Source organism: Antedon mediterranea, chromosome 5, assembly GCF_964355755.1.
Source record: "Antedon mediterranea chromosome 5, ecAntMedi1.1, whole genome shotgun sequence".
In the NCBI taxonomy this organism is placed as follows: Eukaryota; Metazoa; Echinodermata; class Crinoidea; order Comatulida; family Antedonidae; genus Antedon; species Antedon mediterranea.
The window spans coordinates 10,682,347-10,709,728 of NC_092674.1; the positions used below are offsets into that span (position 1 = coordinate 10,682,347).

Here is a 27,382-nt window from a genome sequence, read left to right on the forward strand (position 1 = left end):
TGAAAAAAAAAATCCCTGCCTTATTTGCATGTTTTTATTCTAGGCAATTTTTGGTAGGATTACCCCTTGAATCACAAGTAGTTGGAATTTATTATTTTTCTGGATATTGTTGGATGACCTACTTTTGCAGATTAAATTAAAAAAAAACATTTGATGATGTCTGATGATGTCCTGTCATGAATGAAGGTTACATATTATATTATAATACTATCAAGTATCATTAGAAACCGTATTAAAAAATCTTTTTTACAGAAAACTGTTTTAGTCTGAGACTGCTATAATGTTATGCTTATTCTTCGGGCTCTAAGTGTATTTTAGATTGATTTTATTTATATGTAAAGACCAATATAATAATTGAATACATTTTTTTCGAAAATATGGAATATTATTATCTTTCTGTCACTTTTGAGATACTTCTATTCAATTTGTAACCATGGAAATTAAATTTCGCGCGAGTATATCCAGTCTGGCTGTATAACGCATGCGCAGTCATGGTGTGACCGTGGATCATGGCGGCCGATTTTCAAAGTAGAGAAGGTTTGCAAAGTATTTTCATCGTAAAGTAAATTTGTGGACAAGAATGTGATTTTCTACAATGGCAGAAAGAAGACGAATTATACCACTTTCTGTTGGACCTTTAATTAAACAGGAAGAAGCAAAACCAGAGAAGCCTACACCACGTTTTACACTGTCATTAGCCGAGTCAAACGAGCGAGAATGCCCCGAATTCTGTTTCTCAGAGCTTATGAAAAATGCCCTGGTAAGTTAATTCTATGGCGAAATTATTGTTGAAAATAGCTTCTGTATTTCATTATAAATTGTTCTCCAACTTCATTAACTTTTACACTAAATCCACCTAAGATTTTTTCTTAAAATTGTATTGGAATCTGAAAGTTCATACACCGGTGTGGGCGACCAAAATTTAGACAAAAATCTTTGCCTATATTTTCCTTCGACTTTTCTATCCTTTGTTAGGTATATATTATAGCGTGGCAAACCTATTTAAACTGCAGGAAGACGATTTGACTTGATTTGGACGCCATCTTTTTCTTTTTCGTCGATTCTACCTTGTCGGATTCATTAGAAAAAGAGCGATGTTATTAGAAAAATATGAATGGTGTTGCCTGATTATTAGTGAGTGTGCGTGTGTGAGAAATACGTTCTTTTATTTAGGATGTTGATAAATGGAAAAAGGTAGAGAAAGTAGTGAACGGATTTCGGTCTAAATTTCGCAGTTGAATGAGGGGTCATTTTGATGAACGTTTAGTGCTTGTTGTATGCATGTATTATACGAGTAATTAACTTATGTTGAAGCTTTTTGCGTGCGGGGTCAAGGGTGTGTTGAGCTTCGTTGCATTATGCTGTTTGTGAGCTTAGAGTGCGGTGTGTGTGTAGGCTAAGTAAGACAGGAGAGGCGCTGGTGGAAACTTTTTTAATGCATTTTTATTTATTTAATTATGTTGCGCATCTGATGTTAATGTTTTCATTCATTTGACATAATAAAAAGGTTAGGCTAATCCTAATACTTATTAATATTATTATTAGTATTGTATTTTTGATACTGTATTTTTCATATTAAATATGTGTTTGATGATTTGTAAGGAACAAATAATATAAAATTATAATAAAAGCATAATTATAAAAAATAATAAAAAAATTGGTTTTTTTTTGCATTAAAAAAACATTTATTATTTCGGATCTTGCTTATTAATATTACATGTTGTTTTTTTAATTTATGTTTCAAATAAAAATTTTTCAATATAATATTTAGGCCTATATTAAAATAATGTATTAAATTTTGTTATCTATTTATTTTTAATATTACTAAGATTAAGAAAAAAATATTCGGAGTAGAATAGTTTAGGCCTACATGTATTATTAATTTTAGAATTAATCCGTCTTTTAATTTTACCTATTGTTATTAAAAATGATTGACATATATTTTTACATTTCTTTGTTTAAACGATAAATTTATTAATCTGCATTTATTGAAATAAATTGCAATTTCTCATACAAATTAATAATTGACAAAATGAATTTAAATCCAACTCGTAGTTATTAAAATAATGAGATGAATGTTAGTCTCTTTGTAAATATAATATTTTGTAGTCAACTATGTTAAATAACAACATCCTTTGTGACACTCCTATTAAAGGGACACGCCTATTAAGTGAATACCCTTATTTAAGATGATACCTCCATTAAGGGGACATCCCTATTTTTTATTAAGGGGACATCCCTATTTTTTATTAAGGGGACATCCCTATTAAGGATACACCCCTATTAGGGGACACCACTATTATTTATTAAGAGGGCCATCCCTATTATTATGGGGACATCCCTTTAAAAGGGACACGCCTATTAAGGGAACACCCCTATTAAGACACCTCCATTAAGGGGACACCCATATTATTTATTAAGGAGAAATCCCTATTAAGGAGACACCCTTATTAAAGGGACATCCCTATAATTTATTAAGGGGACATCCCTATTATTTATTAAGAGGACATCCCTATTATTAAGGAGACACCACCTCTATTAAGGAGACCTCCCAATTAAGGAAACATCCCTATTAAGGGGACACACCTATTAAGGAGACACCTCCATTAAGGAGACATCCCTATTATTTATTAGTGGACATCCCTATTATTTATTAGTGGACATCCCTATTAAGGAGACACCTCTATTAAGAGGACACCCCTATTAAGGAGATGCCCGTATTAAAAGGACACTCCTATTAAGGGAACACCCCTATTAAGGGGACACCAATATTATTATTTAAGAGGAAATCCCAATTAAGGAGACATCCCTATTAAGGAGACACCTCCATTAAGGGGACATCCCTATTATTTATTAAGGGGAAATCCCTATTAAGGGGACATCGCTATTAAGTAGACACCTCTATTAAGAAGCCACTCCTGTTAAAAGGACACGCATATTAAGGAGACACCTCCATTAAGGGGAGATCCCTATTAAGGGATGCCTCTATTAAGGGGACACCCCTTTTAAGGAGACATCCCTATTATTTATTAAGATGACACCCCTATTAAGGAGACATCCCTATTATTTATTAAGGGGACATTCACCTCTATTAGGGGGACACTCCTATTAAGGGGACATCCCTATTTAGGGAAAATCCCTATATTAAAGAGATATTCCTATTAAGGAGACATTCCTATTAAGGAGACACCTCTATTTATTAGGGAGACACTCCTATTAAGGGGACACTTTGTTGCATCTCTAAAATGTACTCTTAATAGGGGCTTGTTCTACTGTACAAGAGTGGAAACAAAGAATTGCTTTGGAGTTAATACCAAATAATTTAGTGTTTGAAATATTAATAATAAAATACAGTATATGTAAAAGAATATTTATTATTTTCCATAGGGACATGAAGACGAATCCGACAAAAAGTTCAATGAACTCGAGGAAGATGACCTCACTGGAATGGCGGCCTTGGCAAAGAAATTTGAACAGAAATACGTATGTTGACTTTCGTAGAATTTTTGACTCGCAAATAGAAAATAGTTTTTAAGTTCATTTTGTAATAAATCATTTCATCTTTGCTTTGTGAGCCAATCTAAATTTTAACTCAATAATCGCTACCTACTGTACAGTAACTGTTTAAGAAATATCGTAGACATTTGTATATTGCACCCTCTACAGTTTGACATTTTGAGTTTAGTAGGTGCCATTTTGTCATGGAAATAACAATTTTCAACAGCTCCCTCTATTTTCATGGCATACAGTCCAAAAATAATATAGCTTTCTTCAGGCATGGACTGTGCATGGAAATTTTTATTGGTAAAGTGACTCAAGCCTTGTTAAAAATGTTGTTAATAAATAAAATGATACATTTTGGATGCACAGTTGACCATTAGACACTGTTTATTTTACAGTACATTCAAACATTTTCCTGCCTTTGCCCTAATAAATCAATATTTCTTACAAAAAAAGCTGCTAAACTCGTTGACATTTTAAATTAGGTATTGTTCTTCCTTCATTAAATTATGCTTTTAATTTTATTGATATTCTCTTTAATTAATATTCTATTAGGTATCCCAATGAAAAAATTCAAATTAATTGTTTTACTTTTTCTTTCAGTTAACTATAAAGAACTTAGCATTAGCATTTTGCAATTTAAATGATTGAAATCCGATTACCCGTTCTAAAGTTATGGTTATTTAAAGTGGTAAAAAAATATACGATTTTTTGCCTAAAAATGGTGTTTTTTGCAGTTGAAATTGGAAGCATTTTTAAAAGGTTATAACTTTTACAATAATTAGTTAAAAGTTTTGAATTTTGTTAAACCTATAGATACCACAGAGTTGTACAACTCTATTTTTTTTGGAGCCTCAACGAAACCTATTTTTTAAATTATTGGTCCGCAAAGTGGTAGGAAAGCATTTAGCGCCCATTTTTGCTGGAATTCCCTAAAAAATGAAAAAACTGCAATTTTTCAATGATCTGTAACTTTTGAACTACTGTACTAATTCATTTAATTTTTTTTGTACTTGTTAGAATGTAGTGTATATTTCATTAATAAATATATTTTAGATGTGTATATGAAAAAAAAATTTTTTCAGTGGGAAAGCCACTTCGCGTTTTGACCGTTAAATCGTGTAAAATCGACTTACTTCCGCATTGACGATTTTGAAGCGCCACCTATCGTTGAAAACTGAAACCACGATTTTTCGTCGCCTAGCAAATAAGTGCTGTTTTATTTTAAGCTCTCATGAATATTTAAGAACCGCCCAACATTACCTATTATGTTAAAAGCATTTCCTAATAAGTATAATTGAATAACCAATCGGTTTCCTTCAAAGAAACCGAAGCTAATACAATACATTCGGCGACTGAAGTCGGGACTCGTGAAATTGATAAATGTGGTACGATTTGACTTCTGTTTTGTTGTCCATTTTCTGAATAGTCGGAGGTGCATCCCAACAAATTAAAAAAATTGTAATCAATTGTTTTATCAAGAATAATATTAGTTTAATCGAGTATGATATATTTCTATCCTGTTCAAAATTTGTTGGTGTATTCTCAGGCCTCGAAAGGTAGGTACATTTTCTAGCTGTGAGCGTGGTTTCGGCAACGCGAGACACGTGTGTCAGTATAGGCGATAGCGAGACGTGTGTTGTACTGTGTTGATGCTGATCCGATAGTCGTTAAGCCATGGTTGTACTGATTACGAGTATCATTGGTCCTGGCCGGCCTGCCTAGCCTGGTGATCTGATCCCCCCCAAAAAATACTTTTTTTCAATCAGTATTAATATTATTATTTTATTTTTCATTTATTATTTTGATTTATTAGGCTCAATAGATGTCTAGCTAAGCTACTAGTAGGCCTAGATTATATTAATAATAATAGTAAATACTGTAATTTAATTAATAAAATACAGCTTCCATCCATTTGCCTTACTTTTATGTCATCATATACTGTAATATTATAATTACTGTATATATACAACCAGACATTAACATTTTTTTTAAATAATTATTTATAATTTTTTCTGACACTTTCAGGAATCGTTGATGATGCAGAGTTCTTTGTCTTTGTGACTTCAAACTGAGAGTGAAGTGGATAAAAAGATGACACCGGTACCTACCGACATTGTCATACCCAAACTATAATTTAATTATTTAAAACAAAATGTTGAATTACAAATATATATATGTATGTTGCAGAGGATTTAGATGAATTACAATACAAATATTAATGTTGAATGCAAACCTACTACACTATACTCTGTAAATTATGTTATTGTCATGTGGTAGACCTTAAAAATTGAATATTTATTGTATGTTAGGCCTATTTTATATTTTATTAATATTAATACTGTATTAGTTTAATATTACTATTAATTTATATTATACAGTACTAGCCTAGTTTGTACATGTTTTTACCCAAAGAAAATGAATAAATAATTTGTTATTCAATCTAATTGCTTGTTTGTTCATCAATAACAAAACAATTGTAAGCAAGTATATAACAGTTCTTGTTAGCTGCTTATTTCAGGTCATATTATTAATATTAGCTAGGCCCGACGCGCCCGATCACAACGTCACTAAAGTGAATTTCCGCCCCTGGAACAATCGCTCGCTAATAGGGCTCGGCCTCGGACTCGTATAAAAGCTATTATAATAGTTATGATAAATATTCCTCAACTAAAATGTATACTGTGATAAATAAACAAGTAATAATATACGTTGTATTGGAATGTATTTATTTATATGAATTCTTATACGCTGACAATTATAAACATCGCGTATATCGTTCGCTATAAATAAATTCATAAACACGATGACGATGTGTTTACAAAATGGCGGTTTCGCTAGTTTTCTATGGAACAAATAGTGGTACCTTTAGTTTGAATAGTCGGAGATGCATCCCAACCACCGAATTTTGTATCTTAATATCGTATTCTGTAGATTACTAATTTTTCTAACAGGAATTTTAAATTCAGGACTGTTCAATTTTTCTAAATATTTTATTTTAATGATTTTCTAGGGTACAATTTCGGAAAAAAGACATTGGTTGATTTTGCCGTTAAATTACAGATTATCGTTTTGTTCAAATACATTTAATTTTACATGACAATATATTAAAACCATTTATGAATTTATTTCATTAACAACATTTTTCCGATAACCAACTAAATTTAAAAATATTGTGTTTTTCCAACACCCTAAAATTTAGCAATTTTGAACTAAATTAGAAAAGTAGGGCGCCCTCTCCGAGTCGAAATTTGACACGATTTGTCGACTGGCTGTCCCACTGTTTTTTAATGGTGAAATTTAAAATTATAAAAAAAAAAATGAAAAAGTATGTTAAAAACGGTGTGTACTGTTTCCTTTCTTTTACACTAATTTTCGGTAAGTATAATTATTAGAATATTTTAATATACTTTATATTTATAATTTCAATCATAAATACTATTATATATAACTTTTGAATACGTAAAACAAGATTTTAGGCCCGTATGATTATGACACCAAATCTAAGCCGGGCTGCTAAGTAAGATATGCTCTTTTAAGGCAAACGCACAATATGGGTCAAAATAAACTCATTTAAAATAATCAATGTTAATTAAAACAATTAATTGTTTACCTGAATAGTATATATAACATTATAAAAATTGTTTTCTTTTCGTATTATTACGTTATTAAATTGAAATACGGAGCTAAAGTTTAGGCCAAGTCACGGCTTACTCGCGATCAGTAGTCGCTCCCGTTTAAAGTATTTCGGTCGCAGTTAATGACTTTCGACCGCCGTATACAGAGTCAAATGTAACGTTGGTAAATTAGCTTAATAAATGTCTTCGGTACATTTTAACCTAACGCATTTGCATTGTATACTTGCATAATAAATCTTCCGCACATTACATCAATTTTAAGTTGTTAAATTAATGTGTAAAACCAGATATTCTACGACGGAAAAGGACATGTCAATCTCCGACATCGCTGCTGTCACACATCTCGCGTCGAGCCGGTCGAACTCGAGCGAGGAAAACTAAACAACGTGTTCAAAATATGGAACGTACCATTCGCTGATAGGGTGCATTAATGTATTTAACGGAAAACGCCACAACAAACACGCGCGTATTTTAGAGTACAATATTTTACTCACTACAATATTCACCGGATTATAATGGTTGGATCTTTAAAATTTTGAACGGGATTTACGCCTCATGCACCATTTTAAAATGTAGTTCGCACAATTACCATGCACAATACGTTTGTAAACTATGTTTTATCGATTTCAATGTAGATTTAGCTATAATTTAATACCAAAATCCATAATATTTTTCCATAAACGGTGAATCAAAATTGGATTTTTGTCACAAAAATTGACTTTTCGTTACGAAAAACCTATTTATAGAAGACGATTTTCGTATCAAATTAAAGCTTATTTAAAGCCTGATAACACACAACAAAAATTAATCCGCTAGCTCCAATGGTAATCGTGCGATCGTGTTTTGAAAACTGATGGGGATTTTCCGATGAGGTTTTCAACGCGCGGAAATCGGCTCGACTGGATTTTAGAACCGTTTTAAAATCGCATTTTCTCGGCAACTAATTCATTAATTTTAATTATAAACACACTTATACATAGATTAAAACAAGTACTTTCAAACAATATAAATTTTGTAAGTATTAATTAAGATTGAATACGATTTATTTAACATCAAAGTCATACTACTTTTTCGAATTTCGTCAATATTTCAAAAGTGATACCCCTCTGTGCGCTTTCATTGGGATACCTAATTCTATTTAATAAATGAAGAAACAGTGATTTATAATCTATCATTTAAGTTAGACATTTTGTGTACGTAAGATAGCCTGAGAAATGCTCTATTATTTGGTTAAGTCGTTAGTTTGTGTGTATGGGCCGAAGAGCCTAATCATCAGATGTTTTTATAGACTCTCTTCTCCCAGACATGGTTTGGGGTGTGTACCAAGTCCGAGTTTACAAATTCCTTTTTTTCAGCCTTCGTAATTAGTAGCTTACGCGTTGATACTGTTTGTAATGATTCCATCTTTTGGACTATACTGCCTAAAGGCGCGGTGGCGTAAAAGATAATTCAGTAAAATGGTTTCTCTGATGTTTCCTATTTTGGAATTGGCTATAGAAACAACAAGATTAGTATATCAATAAAAGCAAATAGAAAAATGCCGTTACACTGTTGATAAATTTTAAGATTTTCCTGTAGTCAACTTCTTCAGATCATAGGATTATTAATATCTGTCAAGTATTAACAAAGGTCATTGAGACAGGAAATCATTACAATATCCCGAATGCTCTACCAAATTCCCATACCTCTTGCCCATTCTAAATGCACTCATTATGTCATGCCTCAGTATTTACAGCAAAAAGAATTCTAAAATATATTTTTATTTACTGTAATAATTAGCTCATGACTCCTAGCCTTTGGGTCAAGTTGTTAGAATTTAGAATTTCATTTTCATTTCATTTATTTGTTCGACATCATGTCCTGGGACCCCCAAAGCAATAGAGTTACACACCATAACATGAAATGTCTGGGCCCCCATTCATTTGATTTTAGTGATATTTAGGCCTACCGTATGTACAATAAATACTGTTTGTAAAAGCTCACCTCACAGTGTTGTTTCAATGTACTGTACAGTAAAGTAAGTGTAATAAAGACAATTCCTAAAGTAAGATTATAAAATGCAACAAAGTTTGACCAAGACATTTAAACAGAAACCAAAAGCAGAAACTTACAACATCACCACTCACCAGAGACAAGTCTGTTGATTGTCATTAAAAATGAATGTATGTATTAATTACATTACATGCAAACCATACTGATCTTTAGTTGGAAGGAATAGATAATTAGTTAGAGCTTTCTTTAGCTGGAGGGGTCTTTATAGAGAAATCTGTAGTTGAACAGGGTCTTTGGGTGGTCAAATCTTTAGTTGGAAAGATATTTAATTGAAGAGGTCTTAATTTGGAAAGGTTTTTAGAGGGAGGTCTCTTCTAGATCGATAGATCTTTAGTTGGAGTGGATTGAGGGTCCCTTGGTTAGAAGGCCTTGGAAGAGGGTGTATTGGAAAAGCATCATTCAAGAAAATGTGTGGTAAATTTAATAGCAATGTGTAGTGATCTTCATGAAGTCCTATAATACCTGTGATTATGCTTTAATGATTAGAGAGGTCTTAATTTCTTAAATTAAATGTCTATCAAACACTGTACAATTTTGTTTGTTTTCTACAGGGACCTCAAAAGGCTAAGAAAAAGAGACAACAAATTGAGGACATAATTGATGTTGGGCTTGGCTATGATGAGAATGATCCATTTGTTGATAATTCAGAATGTGTAAGTGATGTGATGATTAAATTTGTTGATTTTAATTTCGTATTGTAATATTTAATGTATTTAATACAAAGTATTATTAGAAAGCTCTGCCTACACTATCAAACTAGTTTGACAAAAAAAAAGTCTGATGTGCCTAAATATGGTAGTGATATGACATCATCGAATCTATATATGAGCACATCACATTTTGTTGTCACATAAAGTTTGATAGTGTAGACAGAGTTTAGAATGGAAAAGAGAGCCTAAAAGTGCAATGCTTCTTTGAAGTTTCAATAACATAAAGTTATATTTAATAATTGCTCAATACAAAACATATTTGAAACACGCACGAATGTGCGATACTCGGGGTACAGCAAAAGAAGCTGTAATGACGTCATAAGACGGGATGTAACGTCACATACACATCAATAACCTCACTACCAAATACGGCTATATTTCGAAGAGTTACGTCACATAACCGGAAATTGCATAATTACATTAAATTGTGAAATCTCAAAGTAATTTTTTTGCTATTTCTTGGAGCAAAAGTGACGTCACAATATCATAAATAGGTTTTACTGTATATATTCTTATTCTCCAAGTCAAACCTTTAAAATGACACCAAACACGGCTATACGACGAAAATCGTTTTGCACTAAGGTACCATCTACGAGATGTCATACTGTATGGCTGCATCCGGTTTGAAATTAAAAAATCCGGCTCTATAGCTTTGAGGACATGTCCCTGTAGTATAGCAATGCCAAATCCCAGCTCAATCAGAGTAAAAATAGCTTATACTTGAGTCAAATATGTTATGTTATTGGGCCTTTTTAGCTCGCGATCAGTTAAACATGTGAATGATACTACAATATTATCTACATATGGCAATACAAATAAAAGGTGTTTTAAAAGACTAACTACTTACTAATACAGGGATCAAAACTAGGAATGAATGATTTACATAATTAGCAATTTGCTACTATTTATTTGTTTGCAGTATGATGAACTGGTTCCATCGATGCTGGATACACAGCTGGGCGGGTTCTACATTAACTCTGGCCAGCTGAATTTTAAGGAGATTGATGCTTCTTCGACAGACAGTGATTTCCAAGTACACAGGAAACGTAAAAAGAACAAGAATGGCAAGGTAACATTCAATCGGCAGTGGTTTACTTGATTGCTATACAAGTTTTTGGGAACCCTCATGAATTATTCATATTCCTGTTTAAATGTTCTCAACATGTATGAATACCCTACCATGTCAATATCTCATCACTAGTGCAAAAAAACAAAATATTTTAGAACCACTATTAAGGAGAAACCTTCCAACAAAGTGTCTCCTGACCCAAATGAACAACCCCCCCCCCCCCCAGCCCTAAAAAGGGCCACAAGAAGTGGAAGCATATAGGAACATAATATGATGATGATCAGCATAATTTTCCCTCTTTAATAAATAGGTCCTGACCTAGTGCCAGGGTTGTACAGTAAACTCATGATTCTTTTAACTCTATTTCCTCAGCCTCAAATGAAAATAAGTCTATAAGCATGGTAAATTAGTAGTTTATCCATCCCAAAGTTATTTTAATAATAGAGTTCATAAAAAAATTTGAAATAAAACAAATTACTGAATGTCATTGAAATATTGTTTTCTTTTTTGATTATAGAAGAAACGTTCAAATTCTTCAGAAAGTCATCATAAGAGAGAGAAAAAGAAACACAAAGTATCATCCTTGACTGACAAACCAAAGAAGAGAGGCAGGAAACATAGCGGGTAAGAGGATAGCTGTTGACCGTACTATTCAATGAGACAAATTGAATAGAACAGTCCGGTTTTAAAGTAATACAAAATATTTATGTTTGTATGATGTAGTATGTTTAAGCGGATATTAGCCCTTGATGGCATTTGCAGCAATAAAGAAATTGAATTGAATTGAATTGAAATTTGATTAATAACATACCTACTTGTATTCTAGAGTAAACTTAGATTCACTTTATTGGTTGCATTTTGAATCAAATGTTAAATGCTATGCCATGCAAATATTTGCATTCGTTTGGCTGCAGGGTAGAGCAGTTATAGAAGGCGCACACTACACGTCGGATTTCATTCATTGCATTATTCGCCTGCCTACTGTGCTAAACAATTTTGAAATATTTACAAAATGCTGGTTGTGATAGTTCCTTCAAGCATTGAAAAAGGAAAAAACAAGGCCATATACTTGGCTGCAGTTTCGTCTTCAAATTTGAGTTAGTGTTTACCAACCGACCGAACATCCACCCAACCAATTGACATAGTGTGCTGTAGAGTTGCGTTGCACGCAACTAATAATGCACTGTACAAAAATCAACTAATAAAATAAACTTATAATGAAATAAAAATGTTTGTTTTAAACAAACTAACACTACAAAAATAAATAACTATTTGGTTGGTTTTCATTATTCATTAAAGGTAACGGTAAATATTATATTTGTCCTCAAGCTTAACTGGAAACTGAGGAGATTCGGATTAGGCCCTCTACGCACCCACGGCAGCCAGCAGCGCCTACCAGATCAGCACACCAGGAGACGATCCCCTACTCTTTTCGAATAGTGTACCAAGTTCATTAACATGCACTGTTAAGTACACTGGACCAACGGCTTTACATCCCATCCAAAGGACGAGGCAATGAGAGATAAAGCATCTTGCCTAAGGATGCAATTAGTATGGTACAGATAACCTCGAACCCATGCCTATCACATGCTACTCCGATATTACCATTACACCATTACTCTCCAGTATATACAGCACCCGCTGTGATTTCTTGACGGTCTCCCATCCAGAACGCAACCTAGCCCAACGTTGCTTAACTTCGGTGATCTGACGAGAACCGGTGTTTTAACGCAGTATGGCCGTTAGTTTAATTATATGCTTGATGCAAAGTAATTATATACAATTTTTAAATACTTTTTAGACATGAGAAGAAGAGAAAGAAAGAAAAGTCTAACCCGACAATTGCCGAGCTTTTACAGCGTAAAGCTCAAGAAAATGTCGGAGGAGAAGGGACGGATAAGAAACCGAAGATGATGTCAAATCCACCAGTAAAGAATGGTAACATCATGCCTAGCCTAGAAGACCTAATGGGAAGCTTCAACCTACCGCTTGACAGCGAGATGGAACAAGCGATGCGCGACGTTATGGTGGATTGTGAGACATTAGGAACGAATAGCGATATTGAGATGAATATCTCGGCCAATGAAGGTGATGCTAATACAGGATATACAAAGTGTCCGGATGGTTTACAAGAACCACTCAAAGTAAACATTATGAAGATTAAAGAGGTACTGTGTCATTGCCAAACTATGATGTTTATTTCATTCATTTATTTTTACTGATAGCGAAGCGAAACTTTTTAGTATAATAGTTTAATATATTATTATGGTATGTTCAGCCCATCATTTTTAAGGTGACCTCTAAGGAGAGCAACTAATCATGTTCCTTAAATCATTGTGGCAAATCACCAAAAAGGGATTTCCTTGCCTGTTTTTTTAATTTACTTCCATTACCTCACAGTGCATCCAATGCGGAGTCAGAAAAACGCCTCCTCACAGCTAGAGCAAGCCAGAACAAAAATGTGTTGGGATTGTCGTCATCAATTCTCCAGAAATACACGGAGGGAAATTTTAGTGTTCTCCTGCCTTTTCATTGCATGATTGACTGGTATATTAATTGATGTAATTTTTATTTATAGGCTGCAAGGAAATCGGAAGAAGGGAAGTGCAAATTCTTTACAAATGAAGTCAACAACCTTCTACTAGAGTAAGTATTTATTCTTACTAGTCACATTAAATTTTTTACTGATTTGGCTAAACATTTTTCTCAACCACCAAAATTTGATTCTGATAAAAGTTGAAGATAACTTCATTTAAAAAGTACTAATATATGAGAGCTGTATATTTGTGAGTTTGTGTGATAGAATCATAAATATTAAAAAAAAAAGACATGGAAAATGAAGATTAATAAAATCAAACTTTAGATAGGTTAAATGGTTAAATTCAACCAAAAACCCATTGGCTGGCAACCAATTTTTTGCTTTAAATTACGGTTTTTACAGGTAATTGGTTCTTTTATTAAATTTTTGGTCAAAGTGAATAAATATGATGTGACATTAAAATGGCATATTCAACAACAAAAATGTTAAATAATTTTTTCAGGGAACACCTCTTTTTAGTGGACACTTCCTTGTCAAACAAAAAATGGGAAAATATATGATATAAGAATACAGCCAATCAAGGTGTTGTCCACTGTATGTTCATTGTAATTTACAAGACATGACAACACTTTCAATCATAGTCTCATTAACTTGTTCTGATTGATTTTTAGTATTGAAACCCAAACCCGTGAGTTATCTTGTGGAACGAGGTCATCTGTTTACAGTCATCTATCGCATCATTTACCTTGTGGCAAAGAGACGTTGTTAAAAAGAGCGAAGAAGTTAAGACTGGGTGAGCAAGACAGTAAATTAAAGGAGCCTTTACAGAAGCTGAAGGAAGGTTTGTAAAGCCCAATAGTATTGTACTAGAAAATGGTTAGTTTAATAGCTTGGTCTCTAAACCACCTAGTTCGGCTGATGGCTAGGGATAGATTCGAGCTGCGGGTTTAATACCAACAGGATAATACTAACTACTGCGAAGTAGTTTTACATCGGAGAGAATCAGTAAACCTCTCATAATAGCTTACCCACTTAATTGTTCAGATGTTTTGCTCTGCTCAGATGTAGATTGTACTTTATACTAAGTATGCCTACATTTATGAACAGTTATGAATACTCTCTGCTTTCACTTCAACCTACAACCTCCACATCAGCATTCGTACCTCTAAATATAAAAATGCAGGTGGGTTATTTTGTTAGCTGGTTGGTGAGATTAGCCAAACAAAATCTGTTCACTGACGGTGATCTACATAACTCAAGCATAAAATATTGTACTGCATCTAATTTCAATATTCATTAATTCAATGAAAAAACAAATATGACATATTTTTATATAAATATAATGAAATATTATGAACAAATTAATTAATCATTTTTTTCAGCTGTTGGTCGTGCCATGCCGAGCCAGTTAGAACGCTACCAACAGGAATGCCAAGCTGCAGCTCAGGCGAAATATAATAAGTATGTTCGTTGTTTAGAACAGCTGATTGAACACGATATTTTACTTTTAAAATGTTGTGTCTTAAGGCACATTTGGCTAAGGATTACCTTTAGTAAATTAATCACTCTCCTATCAGGTAGGTGGTAATCTATTTTGTGAACCAGTTCACCGGGGGTAACCGTCTACTTTTTGTAAAGTGAACACGGACAAACTGTGTAAGTCCTTATACAAGAAGACTTGTTCTACCACCAGAACTTAACTGAGTCGGCCTCAAACTAATACCAATATTATAGGCTCTTTAGGTACGGTATTTGTCTACTCGCAGTTACATTAGGCCTAGAGATTGACCGGCCAAGGCCTATTAGCCAGTTCTAGCCTATGATGTAAAGAAATACATGTTTTTTTGTATGATGGCAGAATGATGGATGGAAAAGACAAACCAGAAGAAGCGAAATCAGAAGATGACGACGATGGTGGAGACAAGAATAAAAAAAGTTTAGCTCCTAGGAAGAAGTTTGTATGGACTGACCACCTCAGGTAATATATCGCATGTTAATTCAAAGTAGTGCAAATTGTCTTGAGTGTCACAATTTATAATAGATTCTGTAACGTATTGCATCAAATTTAGGTCTAATTTGGCTTTTTGATGCGCTATTGGTAGAATTGACCAAAATTATAAGCTAGGTCTATTTAATAGCACTTTTCACTGCTTGTTTTAAAAGGGATTTTTAGGAAAATGAGAAGGTTCGGGGTGACGGTGTTAGTTCAAACCACCACAAATCCCAGCTACGTACGGATTGTAAAAAATGTTAATGTTTTGAGAATTTTTCTTTGAAGTTAAACCAAGTAAAATTAGGTGGAACTTACTGGTGTTTCACAACTTCTCCGTTCACATTACTCAATTTTAATGATTCTGATTTTCGTGGGCTTGATTTTGATTGCAGAACACTACTATGTGAGTTGGTTTTGTTGAAAGTGAAGGCGTATGGGATGTTAAAAAGCAGGTCACAGTCAGCTGAAGACTATCTCAAGGCATTCCTAGAAGCTGAAGTTAAAGCATTCTGGCCAAATGGCTGGATACAGACAAGGTAAGAATCAACTCCCCAAGTTAAGAATACAAATAATATAATATAAATCTGGCTGGGTACAAACATTTAAATGTCCCTAAATCTTGTGTTACAGTAGTCGTAGTTATAGCTTGGTGTGGTTGATATTGGAACTCCTGGGTTCAAATCCTGTCAGATGTCAGGATTTTTTCTTAAGCAACTAAACTCCCAAAGACTTGTTTCATATTCTGTTTGTTCTGTGAAGTGGATCACACGAGGACAGTGTTTTTCACTCTTGGATACTTGGCTGCTGTGTGGCTAAAAACAACAGAAAAATTACTTCTTTTTTTTACATGAATGGTTTTTTCTAGATAATAAAAAGAACCTGACATGTACTATTTGTTAATTTACATCATAACATGGGTTGAAGGATGTAGCCAATCAGACGCGCTGAAATGAGTCATGTGTGTGCTTTTTATTTTTTCGCTATCATGCACTGGAGTGCAAAAAGTGTGCAGCAATAAAGCATAACAGCACTCTGCGTTAAATCGTACAATACCGATCACGCTAGGCTCACTGCACGATTTTCCAGTTCCAACACCGCGTCCCCATTTAAAACAAAACAAACACACCAATGTTTATCTTGTCAATTCTACACAACTGTTTTGCTAGACCTACAGTAGGTTAGACCTATGCTAGGTGGTGATTTGGTCGCCGAGCAGTGGTGCTTGCCATAGTAGGCCTACCTTCTTTCTAGGCTAGACCTAGGTGTTTTCACTCAAAAAGGTACAAGTGAAAATAGTTTATAGACCCATGCTATAAAACAAATAATGCACAAGTTAATGGAGATGCGGCGCACTCTTGGGTATTCATGCACTCTCCGGTAACTCTCGGCTGCTCCTCGTGTATATTGCAACATTGTAAATACCCTTGAGTGTACCGCATCTCCACTAACGCACTCTGTTTATTATTATCATTATTTGTATATGATTCAGGTTTACCATTATGCTAATTATATTTGTAGAACTCTGTTTAAGGAATCAAGAAGTGTTCACCAACATTTGACGTCAACAAATCCAGTAAAACCAAAGAAGCCGCTCCCATTACCTAAAAAAGTACAGCTAACCAATAAGAAACCAGCGTCACCAGTACTGGCTGAAATGTCTGCCTCTATTTCAGCACCATCCAACTCTGTTAGCGCAGGAGCGAGCTATGCCAGTAGCATCCTCAAGGAAATGGCAAACACAAAAGGAACAAATAATGCCCAAAAAGATGTACCAACACTCCTGGATTATGCAAATGAGAATAATTCCCTAAATAAGTACCCAGTTTATTCTTCCAAAACCACAGGAAACGCGATTGCTGCAAGTCCATTGATAAAAACAACTGGAACTGTTCTTAAAACCTCTCCTGAATCAGGAAGCCATGGCAATCAACAAAATGTTATCAAACCAGTTCAAACCAAAGATTCTTCTAGTCACCAGTCGTATAATATTAATTTAAGCAAAACTGTGAACAAAAATTTTAATGATTCTTTTATAAACAATTTGATAGCAAGGACATTAAAAGAAAAAACAGATGCTAAAACGGTTGCGAGTAAAGATACGCCTGCTGGTTTTTCTGATTTGAAATTACCCGATATGTCAGCTGCATTTGAGTTGTTAGCCGGAGCTGCAAGGCAACAAACTTCAGGAAGTTCAGGGTTCAATCAGGTTAAAATATCGAACAAGGACAAACACATGCACAAGACCACTACTCCAGTTAAGGCTGCAATAGACAAAAATAACGTACAAGCAAGTGTACAATTAACTACAAATAAAATTCTTGCAGCTCAACAGAGCGGTCTACCGAAAGGCTATGGCAAATCGTTGGGTATACCACACAATGCAGGCACATCACAAAAACCAACTGCAGCACAATCAAATAGTACGGCGCCTAAATGGTCAGGAAACTCCTATCTTAAAATTGTAGACAAAACAAAACCACTGACAACTCAACAATTTACGGACAATTCACAACGCAAAAACATGTTTCACGCAATACAGGAAGGGAAATCTACTTCAAAAAACAAAGAAACATTAGTAACTGGTATACCGCCCTCAAACGATGTTAGTACTACTTCTGGAGTGATAAATAATACAAATAAACGATTCCTATCACCTCAGCATGTTTCACCGAAACGAACAGGTCAAGCGTCTTACATGCAATCTCCACGCAGTAACAACGTGGTTCCTCAAAGGACATCACCGTCTACACCGAAGCAGCAAGTTAAACCGCCAAAGCGCACGAGTCCAGCACCTTATAGTAATCAATCTCCGGTTGGGTCACCATCTATAAATCATTCACCAATGTCGCCAATAGCGTCACCGAGCAGTCCCTCAATCATGCCTTCAAGGTCACTTTTCCACCCGACAAGTCCGCAACGTCAACAGGCAGCCGCAGCGGCATCCATGAACTTGCTTTACGGTAATAATTACTCAATGCAACAACAATTAACAGGATTTCAAATGCAGTTTGCAGACATGGCTATGAAACATTCTGGAAATTTTGCAGTACCCGTAGGTCAGGGGTCACCAGGTCATGGGTTACCACCTCAAACATCATCCAATCAGACATCACCAGAAGCAGTAATTACTGGCCCAGCTCCAGGAACTTATTTTTACACACAACAAGGTGGTGCAAGTAAGTATACTAATTTCTTTATATAATATTTAATTTTGGAAAAGGGTAAAGTCTATTTTTAACTAATTTTTTCAGATTTCCCCTTGGATGTATTGTTGATGAGTGAATTAATTTGACTTTTTTTATGAATGCATGTAGAATAAATTGTAAAAGAACATATTTGCACGTTCAATTTATATGTGGTATAAATTCTGATTGCAGCGGTGGTTTTGCTGTAAATATGTGATCTCGAAACTAAACTTTAAGAAAAAAAATATTTCCAAAGCATAGAAAGTACTGTTGGCCACGGAAGTTATAAAACCTAATCCCTAAATTAAACTGTCAACCTAATTCAAAAATGATGGATTCCCACTAATCCAGAATTTTTAATATTTGAAGTTTTAAGTTTATTGAATTAACCATCATTGTACCAGCCACAAATAAAAGACATGTCTAAGAAAAAAAAAACAATTCTATATATGAAAAAAATAGTATCTATTGCCATGACTATTGGCCAACTCGTTGCATTTTGATATTTGTTAGTATAATTAGTGGGCAAATACAGTACATTATTTTAAACCGTCAACAACTTAAAATTCTATCCAATCACTTGTCCTCCTTTTTAGTAATGAAAAATCTGTTGATTTATGCTGTAGGTGTAATGATATTAGATTCAATATTCAAAATTTCTATAAGGTGTTCAAAAATCAGCCAGCAGATTAGCTATATCTTTTAAATGAATGTTGTAAGTTTGCAAATTTGAAAAATGCGCATTTAAGGTGTGGAGTTATTTGAAAAATGAATGTATGCTCGCAGGTGTATTGATGTTAAACTTTTGTGCGTGAAATGATATTCACAGGTGCAGTATTTAACAATATGCATGGCAACGCTCAACAACACCTACCTCATGATATCACACCATATCATCAGACTTTTACAGGTAAACAAAATGCGCAATATGTCATTGTATTTAACGCTCTTTTTTTTTTTTTTTACTTGCACCCTTGCATGTTATATGGAGATGGAAATATGTATGTTAAATGCCTGCTATTTTAGTGTACTTGTAGAAACGTCATATTGTATGCATTGTTGAGGTTTAGTCCATTTCATCTAGTATAAAGACCTTAAGTATTGTTTTCATTTTAAAAGCTTGATTTTATTAACCCCAAACATACTACTGGTACCGGAACATGCTCGAATCGAGTGTTCATGAAACCAGAACGCTGATAAATTAAAATTGTTTGTTTTAAAGTAGCATGATTTTCCTAGAATTCTCATATAATCCTTTCTTATATTTTAGTAGTAATTATGTTGCCAACCTGTTGACTTGTTCTGATGTGTTCTGTGACCTTTGATCTGAAATTATCAGACTTCACTGTAGTGGCAAATGTGATTATGCACTTTTTCTAAAAACATTCCCTGTCAGTGTCAGTTGCTGAAAATTAGAGCAACTGAACAGAACTCTGCAAGACTTATTTAATTATGAAAATTAGAGCAACTGAACAGAACTCTGCAAGACTTATTTAATTACTAATGTGATTTTTGTGTTGTTTAGAGGTCTGTTGCTTATGACCAGTTCCTTTCAGTTTATTGAGTTTCTGTCAGTTGCATGTCCAGCTCAATGGATGTACATACTACCACACCCCATTTTTACAGTCACACTCTAGCTTTAGCATCCACTATGCATCTTTCATCTTAACCTTAGCTTCCGTTTAGAATTTATTCTGTTATTGTTCATCTATTATGTTATCTCAACTTGTAATTTATGCAGTAAGAACAATTTTAAACTTGAAATATATGGGATTGCATTTGCATTTAATAGTCGGATATAGATTAGGAGAAGTATTTATTTTTATTCTACTAGATTATTTCTATCGTCATTCAAATCGCTAAAATGGATTGCTTTGACCTCTTGCGAATATTAAAACGTTCCATCGGATTTAGAATATTTGCGAAAACTCATTAGAACTCAAAAAGCGTATTAGTTAATGGAAGCTGATGTCCCCTGACTTAAAATCTTTACAAGTTTATGCGCTACCCGGTAATTAAACAAACTGAAGACGTTACGCACATGGTTGGCGTGGATTACACGATCAGTTACTGCTCTGAAATTAGAAAATGCTTTTTTGATTAAAGATCTGTGGCGAAATTTGTTAGGACAAAATATGTTCGTTTTTGTAATTTCTATTTTGAACAATCATTATTCTTTTTATTTTTGATGTACTGTATCTCGTTTTGTAGAAAAATTTAAACAATGCCCTCTATAGTTCACAACCAACTTCTTTACTCAAATTTGTAATCAGCTTCAACTGTACTTTAATAGATAAATATTAACCTATTTTTACATTAGTAAATATTTATAAAATGAACTCTCACAAATTCTAGGTTTCATTTCATTAAAATTAACAGCTTAGATATGGTCTTCATTGTTTTTAATTTAAGCTTAACTTAGGTGTTATTAGTGATCTAGATTGTTCCTAATTTGATTATTTTTAAATGTATCTAGATTGAATTAATTTTGTAACCCAATTTTGTTGTGTTTAGTTGGTATGGTAGATTTTTTAGTAGAGTATTAATTGCATTCTAAATGTAAAATACTTATATTTCTTGGATATAAACATATATATATATATATATATATATATATAAACAAATCAGGCACAGAACATTAATTCTAAACCGCCCGGTGATATACTGAAATTTAATTAATTAATTTGAAACGATAAAGATGAGGAAATCTGTGAGAATGAAAAAAATTCGCCCCAACCGAGACTCGAACTCGGACCGCCTGCTTGATATGCAGATGTCCTAACCATTAGACCACTGGGGCTTTCATGGTATTGTTCGAACTCGAGAGAGGGAGTGAGATAGCATAATGGTGATCCCCGCTCTAGTATTCATATTCACATGCACACAATAAAGACCTTGGTACATTGTATTGTAGTAAAATCCCTTTTGGAACACCTTTGTTACAACAAAATGACTCCTTTATAGGGGTTGACCATATTTCCCATGGTTCCTTAATAGGGTTGTCCCAACGCAGGGTATCTACTATATAATGGTCTGTTGGTGTGTGTAGGTAGCTGGCTGACCATAGACTTAAGATTTCCTTTTCAGTGGAAACTAGCATGCATGGTCTGTGTTGCAGTACAAAATCACAAGAACAAAATGTTTAGATGTTCTAGAGGGAAATTGTGAACAGTCGTCTACATTCATTTGTATTGTATAGAATTGTAATAAACCAATGTGTGTAATTTTCCTCTTTTTTTGTATGTGGGTTTTTTCATACCTTTTTAACTTTACCGCATACGAAAAAATAGTGATGACGCTTTGTTTACATATCAATAAGTGATGTCATTTACTGTTCACCATTTCCCTCAATAGTATATTATTGTATTGTTTATTTAATATTTTTTAATTGCATCATATGTAACCTATTATTTTGTAATTATGCATTTTTTCATATATAATTTGCATGATTTTCTAAAAAGAAATGCAACAATGTCATGTTCGTCCAGCAAAAAATTATTCATTTGCTTTTCTTGGTTTGAATTTCTTGTTGTTATATTGACATTATTTTGGTGTTTTATCTTTTTATTTTTATAGACCCACGATTCACTCAAGACAATTCAGGACAAATGCAACATCGTATTCCATGATGATCAGTACTTGCCACGCCCATCTAGCATTGAATTCCTACACTCATATGTTGCAGCTGCAAAGCTTTAAGGCTTGTTTTGTTTTCTTATGGTTGGCCAAGATTCTTCTGGTTGCCCAAGATTTTCCTGGTTACCCAAGGTTATTTTGGTTGCTCAAAGTTCTTCTGGTTGCCCGAGGTTCTTCTGGTTGCCCGAGGTTCTTCTGGTTGCCCAAGGTTCTCCTGGTTACCCAAGGTTATTTTGGTTGCTCAAAGTTCTTCTGGTTGCCCATGGTTCTTCTGGGTGCCCAAGGTTCTTCTGGTTACCCAAGGTTATTTTAGTTGCTCAAAGTTCTTCTGGTTGCCTGAGGTTCTTCTGGTTGCCCAAGGTTCTCCTGGTTACCCAAGGTTATTTTGGTTACCCAAGGTTCTTCTGGTTACCCAAGGTTCTTCTGGTTGCCATGATTCTTCTGATTGCCCAAGGGTCTTCTGGTTGCCCAAGACTCTTTTGGTTGCCCAAGGCTCTTCTGGTAATCCAATGTTCTTTTGGTTGCCCAAGGCTCTTTTGGTTGCCCAAGGTTCTTCTTGTTGCTCCAAGGTTCTTCTGGTTGCCTAAGATTCTTCTGGTTGGCCAAGGTTCTTCTGTTTGCCCGAGGTTCTTCTGGTTGGCCAAGGCTCTTTTGGTTGTCCAGGGTTCTTCTGATATCTTCAAGGTGCATCTCTGGTTTCCCAATGTTCGTAACTGACCCAGGTTTTATAAATCACAATGTTCTATTGGCTATCTCTATTTATAGGTGGCCCAATGTATATTGAGGTTACAAGACATAATTTTCTGTAGTTAAAACTATATCAAAAATCATACACTGATAAAGGAAACAAGTATGTTGATCTTTATTGCAAGAAAGAGGGTGTTACCATGTGTGTTGGGAACTACGCAGATTTTTAAATATTTGTCCATAGAATTTTTGTTAAATCTTATATTTGAATTTACAATTTGAGTTTACATCTTGTCAGTATTTGATGTTTGTGATATCCATTCTGATGTCACCAACGATATATCCATAGCTCACCAAGTTGCCTGAAGCTCCTGAGTATACTAATTGCTGCAGAATATCTGATGCTCTTCAGGTTGCCTTGTATTGCATATAAGTGCATGAAATTCCTCAGGTTTTATTCTCAGGTTGCCTGGTACTCTTGGAGCTATGTTAAATAATTGTATAGGGCATTGCATGGCCCTTTGTTATGCTGGCAAAATCCAGCAGACTGTAGGCCAGTTAATTTAATTAGTGTAAAATACCTGTTAAACTATAGTAACAAAATTGAGAAAATATTCTAACTTTAAACCAATAAATTTACCTTTACAATATTATTTCCTGATTTTGAGAACACAATTACAGCAAATAATGCGATGTATGTATGACTGCTTTATTATCATAACTATGTGGGTCTGAACAACTTCATTTTCTACATGTTGATGTGATTGATGTGCTGAGATTTTTGTTTTAATATATTCTGAAAGATCTAAAGACATTTTTTATAACAGAAGATAAACAATGAAATCTGCTAAAATATAGTATTAACAAATCCTCTCGGTGCAATGTTATTTAAGAGTGGTTTTTCTAATTTGTTGACTTTAAAAAATGTATTTATGTTAGGCGAGATTTACCCAATTTTGATACTGTGAGAAGAGGGTCACAGGTAAATTAAATTTTCAGTACTGTCTGTAAATATTATTTAGGTGAAAATGATGAAATTGAAATCTTTTAACACCTGATATGCAAATAGATAACACATGGAAAAGAAGTATATATTTTCACCAGATCAAAATTATTATGTATTTATGAAAATAGCCTAATGCATCATGGGAAATTATTGGCACATACTAAAAAATACTAACAGGCGCTCATCCGTAACTGATAATCAATAACAACATACACTGATGGATTGATGTGTGATATGCCATTGGAGATGGTCTTAAAATCAATAAATAACAGAGTGTGAAATTATTCCTAACAATTGGTTTGCAGCAAACACAATAGAACCCTATTAACCTTTGGGACCTAACAAAGTGCTTCTTTGATAGGGGTGGTGCCCCCTGAATAGAGGTATCACAAAAGAGAGGTTTTTCTTTTAAGCGTGGTTCCCACTAGCGACGCAACACAAAGACGTAACGCAACGCAAGTGAATTGACCAATCACAAGCAATGGCTTATTCGCTTGTGATGGCTACGGTAACTGTCTATAACTTCGCTTGTCATTGGTTAAAACGCTTGCGTTGCGTTTATGTCCTTGCGCTACATTCTAGTGGGAACCAAGCTTTAGTGACAATGTTAGATTTATGTACCATACTGATGTAGGTATAAGCCCACCCTGGGGGTATAAGTGTATATTTTGAGGCAGAATTGTCCATACATAGCCTTGTTCCTCATCATTTAAATTTTTATTCAACTTTGATGAATTTTTCTTTTTATTTGCAACACAATATTGATGGAATCTTTTCTTTGATTCGTTATAAAGCTCTGTTAACACTATAAAACTAGTGAGCTGTGCCCAAATATGGTAGTGATATGATGTCATCGTGTCCATATGTGGGCACATCACATAAAGTTAGTTGATAGTGTAGACAGAGCTTTTTTCTACAAGATAATGTATCTCACATCAATCTGTTCATTCAAGTACAAAGTATTGATGGTGGTCAAATGTTAGTGTGAATAGATATTGCCTTGGTTTTTGTATGTGTTTGATTTGGCAACAAAAAACATATCTTAATAGAATTACACAACAGGGGTATGAATTAAGAATTCACTTCAACAACTCGTTCAAGGCCATTTCAATTTACCACACGTTGGGTAATATATTGTGTTTATTTGCCTTGCAATTCGGTCACTGCTTTATTTTCAATACGTTCATATAAATTTTACATTGGCCATAATTTCTTTATATCAATTTCTTTATCAATTTTTTTTGGTATCAATTTTTCTTTATCAATTTTACTTGATACTCATTTTTCGTGATATATTTTCTTGATATCATACTTTCTTTGAAAAATGTTCTTGATATAGATTTGTTATCAATGTTCAAAAACAGCATATCTATTTTATAGTTTATATGGAAATTTATAAAGATAAAAAAAAATCTTCCAATGTTAGTGTAATGAATTTGGCCCTTGATGATATATGTAGAATAAATTGTATTATAATTATGTATTATTAACTTATAAGTGTTGTGTATTTGTTTACAAATTTTTCACAGATTTGAAAACGAAATGCTTCCTCTTGTAAAATAAAGTACAAATAAAATAACGAGGATTTTATTTTATGGTTTTGTTTTGGTTTTGTTGTAATCAAAATGCTGTTTTTGGTGCCTCAACCAAATTGTAACATGGGATAATCGTGCCAATGCTTTCACACGCTCGTTTAATGTAAAATGTAATCGCGTTTAAAAAAGGATACGCTCGCATGCCCAGTGTGCCGTAACATCCATATAATCTTTACAGGCATTCATTTTGTCTTGTAAGAAAACAAATACAGAAAGTTATTGTTTGACTATAATATCAAACATTTAGCGAAATATCAGGCAGATAAGTATCTAAAACTGTTATCGTTTTGCAGTGTCGGCCTATCTCATAATTTTATTTAGTATAGATACACTGTATTTTAACCTAGTTTCCCCTATAATACATTTTCTCGTCTTGGATGTTTTTCGAAAATTTCGTGCACTATGGAATAGGGAATATGCCTTGTTCCTCATCGTTATATTTATATTCTTTTCTTTGATTCGTTATATGAAGCATCACTATAGAACTAATTTGACAAAAAAGTGAGCTGTGCCCAAATATGGTAGTGGTATGATGTCATTGTGTCCATATGTGGACACATCTCTTTTTTTTTGTCACATAAAATTAGTTGATAGTGTATAGACAGAGCTTTAGGATTTTAAAATTCCATGCAAAATGGAACAGGGAATTTGTTTTGAAAAATAATTGAAATCGAAAAATATCAACCATAACATAATGATGTAGGTACAGTACCATGTGCAAACTACATTACGTGATTCTGTGTATGCCATTATTTCACAAAACATAATGGTCGAAATTTTGTCATTTTTCGTAAATTTCCCTATGATTTTTAACTTTTTAAAATGTAATTATCTGCACATTATATTATAAAGTGTTATCACTAATTAATTAATGTTAACTTACTCAATATTTTTCTTCAAAGAGACAACATTTACAAAACACAGAAGATAAAGTTGTTATCATATTTATTGAAGTGTTGTCATCATGTCAGGTATTTTAACAATTTTAGCTAATTGTGTTTTTGTAAACTAAATTACACACAATTACAAAAAAGAATCATTCAACCAGATAAAAAATCAAAATCATAATAATATGTCATTATTATAAGCTTATGTTCATATCATCTACCGTGAAATGTAAAAATATCCTGTGACTTATTCCCTTATTACATATTTAAATATCAATTGCAACTATGTTTTGTCATTCTAGGGAAGAACTCCCTGACTCAAAAGTCAATAGCTCAGTGGGTTTGTGTTTGGTTATTTCTGGCTAAACTTTAATTTGTAGTGAACAATCGACTCTCTCAATAACATACTATGAAGACTAGATCTCTCTTAAAACCAGACTTTATTAAGGTCTAAAAGGTCCCAAATTAATTTGTTACCATTAAAAATTAATTCAAAATAGTAATAATAATAACTGGTAGAGAAACAGACATATTTAGGCCAGCCCAAGGTCCAGTCCAATATTGGGAGAGTTGTATTTGAACTTTATGGTAGCCATAGTCGTGGTATTTCACCCTCTTGGTGCACTGTCCCAAACCTATTTAATTATATTAGTTGCATCCTGCTATGACTTCACCAAACAGTAAAACAGAGGACACCTTTATGACCAAACAAAGTGTCTCCTAATTAGGGATGTCCCCTTAATAGATGTTGATCACAGCATGAAAACATATAGTTCCTCTCATTCATTTCATGGAAAAGTATCCACTTTTAATGAAGAGTGTCTCAAAAAATTATTAAAAAATTGCCTAAAACAGCCATGAGTTTATTATATATTCCTATACTG

General features: G+C 33.7%; 1 protein-coding gene across 1 annotated transcript; it reads left to right on the forward strand.

The window, feature by feature from the left end:
* Window positions 1-502: 502 nt before the first annotated feature.
* LOC140048931 (uncharacterized) lies at window positions 503-25,469 on the forward strand. Its single transcript, XM_072093731.1, has 14 exons — window positions 503-760; window positions 3,388-3,483; window positions 9,743-9,844; window positions 10,821-10,970; window positions 11,488-11,594; window positions 12,772-13,138; window positions 13,549-13,616; window positions 14,181-14,350; window positions 14,892-14,970; window positions 15,368-15,487; window positions 15,895-16,038; window positions 17,021-18,678; window positions 19,517-19,597; window positions 22,264-25,469. The coding sequence occupies exons 1-14, from the start codon at window positions 596-598 to the stop codon at window positions 22,314-22,316; spliced, it is 3,360 nt and encodes a 1,119-aa protein (XP_071949832.1). The 5' UTR covers window positions 503-595; the 3' UTR covers window positions 22,317-25,469.
* Window positions 25,470-27,382: the final 1,913 nt, after the last annotated feature.

What these genes read in the sequence shown, in the direction of transcription:
- LOC140048931 (XM_072093731.1), top strand. Translation starts at nt 596, where the DNA reads ATGGCAGAAAGAAGACGAATTATACCACTTTCTGTTGGACCTTTAATT. An exon ending in AGCTTATGAAAAATGCCCTG is followed by an intron (nt 761 to 3,387) that starts GTAAGTTAATTC and finishes TATTTTCCATAG; the next exon opens with GGACATGAAGACGAATCCGA. An exon ending in TTTACAGAAGCTGAAGGAAG is followed by an intron (nt 14,351 to 14,891) that starts GTTTGTAAAGCC and finishes CATTTTTTTCAG; the next exon opens with CTGTTGGTCGTGCCATGCCG.